The sequence below is a fragment of the Tupaia chinensis genome, unplaced genomic scaffold (assembly GCF_000334495.1).
Source record: "Tupaia chinensis unplaced genomic scaffold, TupChi_1.0 Scaffold000612_1, whole genome shotgun sequence".
Lineage (NCBI taxonomy): Eukaryota > Metazoa > Chordata > Mammalia > Scandentia > Tupaiidae > Tupaia > Tupaia belangeri.
This window is the reverse complement of record NW_006160131.1, coordinates 437940-445249: the sequence shown is the minus strand read 5'-3', so window position 1 is coordinate 445249 and position 7310 is coordinate 437940. Positions and strand designations below refer to the sequence as shown.

At 65.9% G+C, this 7310-nt stretch overlaps 1 protein-coding gene across 1 annotated transcript in view; it reads right to left on the bottom strand.

The window, feature by feature from the left end:
* The window catches only part of COL23A1 (collagen type XXIII alpha 1 chain), a 222852-nt gene continuing 215542 nt past the window's right edge, over positions 1-7310 (bottom strand). The window contains exons 20-31 of the mRNA XM_027775906.1: positions 7007-7096; positions 6157-6219; positions 5733-5789; positions 5500-5526; positions 4685-4747; positions 4552-4605; positions 4319-4345; positions 3441-3494; positions 3178-3264; positions 2100-2171; positions 1324-1362; positions 1-1006 (exon numbers count right to left, since the gene is read on the bottom strand). Coding sequence (XP_027631707.1) covers positions 1004-1006; positions 1324-1362; positions 2100-2171; positions 3178-3264; positions 3441-3494; positions 4319-4345; positions 4552-4605; positions 4685-4747; positions 5500-5526; positions 5733-5789; positions 6157-6219; positions 7007-7096 — 636 coding nt within the window. The 3' untranslated portion in view covers positions 1-1003. The remainder of the gene's footprint in view (positions 1007-1323; positions 1363-2099; positions 2172-3177; positions 3265-3440; positions 3495-4318; positions 4346-4551; positions 4606-4684; positions 4748-5499; positions 5527-5732; positions 5790-6156; positions 6220-7006; positions 7097-7310) is intronic.

Below are 7310 nucleotides of genomic sequence, written 5' to 3'. Positions count from 1 at the left end.
TGACACACACTCGTGTTTTATTACACGCGGGATACCCATCTGCACAGGAAGAGGCGGTGGTAGCGGGACGGAGCTGTTGCTGGGACCCCTGCAGGGGCGAAGAGTCTCTCCTCTGTGCAGGTGACTCTGGCTGTGGGCCCCTGCTCAGGCCACGGGGACCAGCCCTGAGGCCCGCTTCCTCCGCATGCCTCTAGGAGGACCTCTTTGGGCTGGTTGACCCAAGTCCTGGGCGGGAGGCTTGGGGCAGAGGAGCCTGAACTCAGAGCTGGGGCCCGCCTCCTCAGCTCAGCAGAGTCCCAGCCATCGCTGCTCTGTGTGATGGGGCAGGAAGTGGTGGCAGTCCAGCCTGGGACTCTGTGCCCCACACTCGGGCTCCCCGATGCCTGTGGTAGGCCCTTGGCTCAGTGGTCACAGTGCTCAGCCTTGACTCCTGGCCAGGGAATGCGTCCGCATGGCGGGGTGCTTTCTGAACCCGGTCGTGCTGGGAGCCAGGCTCTGGCTGGGCTGCCCACTGACTGCCCAGGACCCCACTGCGAGTGCGGGCAGCAGTCCTGGCCTGCCCAGTGAACCAGGTCCGGAGGCCGCTCGCTGGGCCGGGCGAGCAGGCTGAGGCCAGGAGCAGCTGCAGCTGCTGTCGGCGTCCTGGGCCTTCTGGGAGGGACGAGTGGGGCTCTGGAGCTTCAGGGGCAGGCTCTGGCAGGCAGCGGGACGCCGGGAGTCTCTGCTTGTCAGGTGGGGGAGCCCAGCAGTGCCCTCTGGCCTTGCCAGAGCCAGGCTCTGCACCTCCGTCTCCTGGGAAGCCAGGCCTGGGGGTACCCCCTGGAGTACACCGTCCCAGGCTGGCCCTGCTCTCCCGCTGGCGTCTCGTGCTGACAATCCTGGGGCTGGGCCCCAAGGCCACAGGTGGCACATCCCACGACAAAGATCAATATATTACTGTTTCGTTTTTATAAAAATTAGAAACGCCCACGCGGACCTACACGGGCTGCAGGCGGTCTGAGGATCACTGCAAAGAAGGGAGAGTGCGGTGAGGAGGGCGGTGCCTCACTCCTCCCCTGCACCTCCCACCCCTTCCTCAGGAACAGATGCAGCCCGCCCCCATGCAGGCCCTGGCCTTCCTGTTCTCAGCGGGGCAGTTTAGACAGTCCCAGGAGGCACACAACCAACAGGGTGAGTTTCAGTCCCCCGGGACCACGTCCCAGCCTCAGCCACGTGTCAGGAGACACGTCTATGCAGTCACTGCAGATTGCAGAGCTCTAAGCCCAGGGCCCGCCCTGCTCCCTGCCACTCCTGAATTTGCCTGGACACTTCCCGGTAAGGTACCTTATGCCAGCAGCCAGGCACGGGCAGCCCATCGGGGCCCTGGAAAAGAAGAAGGTTTCAGGGGCAGGATGGGAGCTCTCTGCACCCCACACACCCTTCCCTGGGTCTGTAGGTAGATGCTGTCCGGGGAGCTGCCATGGGACCACCGCTGGGCCCTGGGGATATGGGTGCAAAGCCTCCTCTGTGTAGTGGGATACGGACTGGACAGGGGACCCTCTGTGCCCATGCCGAGGGGTACTATGGAGCATGTGCCAGCCCGGAAGAGGGCTGGCTCTGGCCCTTCCGAAGGGCTGTGTGGCTTCTTGCCTGGCAGTGGGGCTTGTGGTGGCTGTGGCCCCTCACCGGGGGGGCCCGAGAGCTTCCAGGCCAGTACCCACTCAAGCCTGGACTGTCACCAACTGTTTGAGGGACACCCCAGGAAGCAGCATCCACCTCCCCCCTGAACTGGCCCCTTGACTGGGTCCAAGTGGCAGACAGGGTGGCTGGGTCATTGGGGTGGAAACTGGGCTGGGGGTGGGGTGCCCACTCAGCCCCCAGACTTGAGCAGGGGTGGGTTCCTCAGGCAGCCTGGGCGTGGGTGGGGGAGTTGGAGGGGACATGTAGGGTCCCGGGGGCGGCAGGGCACAAGCATGGGTCTCACAAACATGCCCCCTGGAGTGTCCCCACGTGTTCGCCAGGGCACAGGCTGGGGACCACAGGACAGGTGGGAGGACGGGGCACAGGAAGGCAGGCGGGACGGGCCAGCACAGCACACGGCACACGCAGCCAGTGCCTACCACACGGCAGCGCCCGCGGGCCCCGGGGCTCCAGCCCGGCACCCCCTGCTGGCCTCCGCGCGTTGGGTTCTCCTGTTCAGAGACAGGCTGCTCACTTGGACGCCCGGCCTGGGCTTGGAGCTGCATCCCGGCCCGCTCTGCCCCTCAGGTCACCACTTCCAAGTCCCGCTGGAGGGGGTTGCCGCCCCCGTTGTGTGGATGAGGGGACAGGCACAGATGGCCAGAGGGACGCACTGCTGCCAGAGGGTTGGGCAGGGGGCTGCGCTCGGATGCCCTTGGGGAGTCAGGCTGCGCACAGCAGCCCTGCGGCCTCTCGCCCGTGCCCTGGCTCGGGTGGCTGAGGCCCAGCGTCTAGCCAGGTGGTCTGGGAAGCCTGCTGGTTCGTTTCCTGGTCTGTTCTGAGCTCCCGGGAAAGGTCAGCCTTGCAGCCCTCCCTGCCTTCTAGAAAAAGGGACCTGAACTTGGGTTGTTCCAGGAGAGCAGAGATGAGGGGGAAGGAGGTAAAGGAAGGGGCTCAGAGCATGGGGAAGAGGGTAGGGCCATCCCAGACCAGGAAAAGCTCCTTCTGGGAAGGAGAGGGAAGAAGGGGAGAAGGGACAGACACCAGAGAGGTCGCGTGGTCCCACCTGGATGGCTGGAGTCTCAGTCCAACCCAAGTCAGGGTTCAGAAGGAGGCTGGCCTCAGGTGGAGGCTGTGGCTGTCTTTCCACGGCCTAGACCCCTCCCAGGTGTCCAGAGCTACCGAGGACCCCGGGCAACCCCGGCTCTGCTCTGGTCTACCCCTCTCCACTCCCAGCCAACGTGGCCCAAGTGGGGCTCCTGTTCAAGCTGGGCCCACCCTGGAGTGAGTACAGAGGGGCAGCCGCCTGCCTGCCCGGCTGCTGCGTCCATGTGGAGCACTCAGGGCCAGAGTGACCGGAGCAGCAGCGGAGGCCCCAGCAGTGCGGTCCCGGGGTCTGGGGCCGGTGGGGCCTCTGGGACTTGCACCTGAGCTCTGAGAACAGGGCAGGAGTTGCTTTGATCTTAGCTGGGGGCTGGAAAGGCCCGGCTGGGGCTCGCAGGCGACTCGACCACTTACCACAGGACATGGCTGGTCCAGGCCCGGTGGCCCTGGCTCACCCTTCTGGCCCTTCACGCCTTTCCTGCCAGGAACACCCCGCTCGCCCTGCACGAGAAGGGAGGTGGGGGCACCTCGCTGCCAGGCTCAGGGCCCCCCAGTGCTATCCGAGATGCGCCTGGGGCCAGCAGCCACCCTGCCCTGCGCTGCTGCCCCACCCTGCCCATGCCCGCCTTCTCCCCCCCTGCTGCTCCTTGCCTCCCACCCCCTTGCCGCCTCCCCACCTTCTCTCCACGCTCGCTCCGGTCACCCTTCTCTCCCCGAGGTCCAGGAAAACCCTAATGAAGCGATGAAAGGTGAGGCCTGGAATGGAGGTCTGCGGGCGCCGTTTCCCTTCGCCTCGCCTCTCCCACCCCTTTCCCACCACGTGCCCCACAGCACAAGGCCTGGGCCTGCCTTCGGGCCTGTGTGCAGGGTCCGGGGCAGACGAGGGAAGGGCATGCACTTTGGACCCCAGCTCTGCACGCTCAGAGCAGCCCGTGGTGGAGTCTGCTGGGGGCCTGCACGCAGCTGCTGCCAGGGCCTGCTCTCATGCCCAGGCTGGGCTGGGGCCGGAGACCTCTGAACCCATGGGAGGTTACGTCACTGAGAGATGGTGACCCGCTTTCTGCTGCGGCTCGATTTCTAGTGCACTCGTGTGTCCATCTGTCTAGCCGTCCTCCCATCCAACCACCATCACCAAGGACCCTCCAGGACCCAGCGTGTAGGTTCACGCTGGGGACAGAAAAATGGACATGACACGTTCTCTCCCTCATGGCCAATGGGACAGGAGGTGGGGTGCGGAGGATGGCAGTCGTGCTCAGTGACAGAGCCCTGGGGCAAAGGCTGATTATCCAGGGCAGTGGCCAAAGCGTCCACCTGTCTGTCCATGCATCCACCCACTGTCCGTTCATCCATCTGGCCACTGTCCCTCTACTGTCCACTCATCCACCTGTCTCCATCTGCCCTCCACCGTCCTCCGTCTGTCGTCCAGGGACACAGTGCCTTCCCCAGGCTGTGTGCTGGACCTGAAGGAGGGGCCACCGAGCTAGCCAGCTCAGGGCACCGTGAGGGCAGAGACGCGCCCAGGAGGACTCGAACACGCAGGGATGAAGACGCTTACATCCAGTCCTGGCTCTCCGGGCCTGCCCTGGGGAGACACAGAGGGCAAGCAGGGGCCTGTGGGTTGGCCACAAAGACGCAGCGACGGTGCCACGTGGGCAGGGGCAGGAAGGCTTGGTGTGCACGGAGCCTACACTCTGGCCCTGGGCCCAGGGAGGGGCAGGGGTGAAGCCCCCAGGGCCGAGCAACGCCATGGACACGCAGCCACAGCGGGCACCTATGTAAGGGCATTACCTTCTCTCCTTTGGTTCCTGGCAGCCCAATGAGGCCTGGTGGGCCAAGGGGACCCTGATGGGAAAGAAATGGGTCAAGAGGCCTGGTGGCCCGGAGTTAGCACCTCAGGGACAATGAGGCTAGGGGCACTCACGGGCAGGCCGCCGGGGCCCCTCTCTCCCGCTGCGCCCTTCTCCCCCTTGGCTCCGTCCAAGCCCTGGAAGTGAAGAGCGGAAGTCAGCCAGGCCAGAGTAGACAGACAGCAGGACAGGAGGCCACGGGGCCTGTGTGGCACACGCATGGTGCACGGCAGAGGGCCAGGTACCCCTTGGTGAAAAGGCCATAGTGAGCCGTGGTCACCCACTCCACGGAGGAGGAAACGTGGGGTAGAGAGGGGTAGAGCCACAGAGGTGGGAGTGGCAGGGCTGGGCCCATCTTGAACCCTGTCAGTAGCTGCCCCTTCTAAACACAACCCGGGAAGGCCTTGGGGCCGTGCTGAGCCAGGAGCAGTGTAGATGCTGGCCTGTGGGCTTGGCCCACTCGCGTCCAGGATTCCGGGACTCTCAGGCCCCCTCCGGCCTCTGAGCTGGGAAGCAGAGACGTGCTCTCCCCTGGAGAACAGCAGGTGTGAAGGAGTGAGGCCGGCAGCTGGGGGCAGGCCACACGGGGGTGTAATGTGGGGGAGGCCCAGGCAGAGAGGCGGGGGGCGGGTCAGAGTAGGAGAGAGGGTACGGCTGGAGTGGGGCAGGGGAGGAAGTGAGCGAACAGAGCCCGGGTGGGTGGGTGCCAGCTGGGAGGACGACAGGGAGGTTGTGCTCCCAGGGACTCAAATGTTCCCGGGAAACTCAGGCTGGGGCCAGGCCGAGTGTGGGGCCCTCACTGGCTGGGGCTTCCCAGGGGCCAGGGGCTTTCTGAAGCTGCCAGGCTGCAAGCCTGAGCTGGGGTGGGATGGGGCTTCTGTCTGCTCACCTTGGGACCCTGGATGCCCTGAAGGCCCTGGAAGAAGAGAGAAAAGATCAGGAAAGCTGGGCCCAGACCTCGGGGCCAGGGACCTCTCCCTGGGACCACAAGGCCTCAGGTGCCCCACTGACCCTGGGCCCTGCCGGGCCCTGGCCTGGCCTGCTCTGCCACGGCCTGCTGCCCACTCAGGAAGAATCCTGTCCTCCCCTGGGTCCACCACCCTCGGTACCCACCGTCCTTACCATGGGGCCTGGGGGGCCGGGGGGGCCGGGGGGCCCTGGCTCCACTATGATCTGGGCCTAGGAAGGTCAGAGGTGGGTTAGTCACTTCTGCACGCGGCGGCGTGGGGCGGGGCCCCGGGTGTGGGGCGGGACCCCTGGGTGTGGGCCGGGACGCCGGGTGTGGGCCGGGACCCCCGGGTGTTGGCCGGGACCCCGGGTGTGGGCCAGGATCCCAGGTGTGGGCCGGAACCCCTGCCGAGGCTCTCCCCAGCAGGGAGGCCGCAGCAGGGTGAGGCCCAGCACCTGGCCTTGGGCTCTCAGTGGGGCTCAGGTAGGGGCAGTCCTGGGCTCACTTGCTGTCCCCCGCTGGCTGGACGTGTCCTGATTGGGTGACCTTTCTGACCAGGGGCCCGGGTCCCCACGTGGCCCTCGGCCGCGCCCTTACCAGGCTCTCCTGCAGGCTGTCACGTGCGGACTCTCCTTTCTCCCCCTTGGGGCCGTCCGCGCCCTGCGGGAAGGTGTGGCCTGTGAGCCCTGTCTGTGCAGCTCCAGAGCCTCCACCCGAGGCCCTCGGCCACCTCCTGCCTTTCCCTCAGTGGCCCTGGCAGTGCCACGCTGGCCTTGCAATGCAGGTTCTCCCTAGGTCATTGTCACATTCCCTGGGAGGAGTGGGGCTTCAGGTGGGCGTGACAGTGGGACACCATCTTCCTGTGTGCCAGGGTGACCAGGGGCTTGGAAGAAAGACCTGCATTCCGAGCCCAGCACCCTCTAGTGACCGAGCCTCCTGGGCGCTGGGGGTGATACGAGTGGTCGCTGGATCTCCCCAGCTCGCCCTGCCCCGCCCTGATGGAGCGATGGCAAAGACGCCAGCGACAGTGGGCATTTATCAGGTCCGTCCATGCATTCCCTCATGGGAGGGGACATGGCCACCCCCGTCTCAGAAGTGAGGAAGCAGGCCCAGGGAGGAGCTGTGACTTGACCAGGCTTCTGGCGCCAGTGAGCGATGGAGTCCGGCCAACTCGGCCAGCTTAGGCCTGGCACATGGTCTAACCACCTGGCCAACTGGCCTCCTCCAGGAGCCTCCTCTGTCTGTCTTTAGGGAGGCCGGTACACAGGTAGGTCATCTTAGGTCGAGATGGCAGCGGTGGCCACAGCCCTGGGTGCTGAGACTACAGGGCATGTGAGGGGCACCCACCCCGCCCCCTGCCCTGCAGCCTCAGTGGCCCCCATGGTAGGCACCAATCAGCCTGACAACCCCAACGGCAGGCAGGGAGGCTGGGCCCCCCCGCACTCACTGGGAGGCCAGACAAGCCCATGTCCCCGGCTTCTCCTTTGGGTCCAGTGGGCCCGGGCTCTCCTGGGTCTCCTTTTTGTCCTTTTAGACCCTGAAAACCACAGAACAGGAGTCAGGGGGCTTGGCAGGCTTTCTTCCTCCTGCCCTGGCAGGCCGCTAGGACAGTCCAGGCCAGCCAGACCTGCGCCTCCTCAAGGTCCCACCTCTGGCTGGGGTGTCCAGCTGAGCACAGCAAGGGGTCTGGGGGGGCAGGGAGGGGCGCCCAACCCCACCTCACTGCACACTGGGGAGCGAGGAGCTGGGGG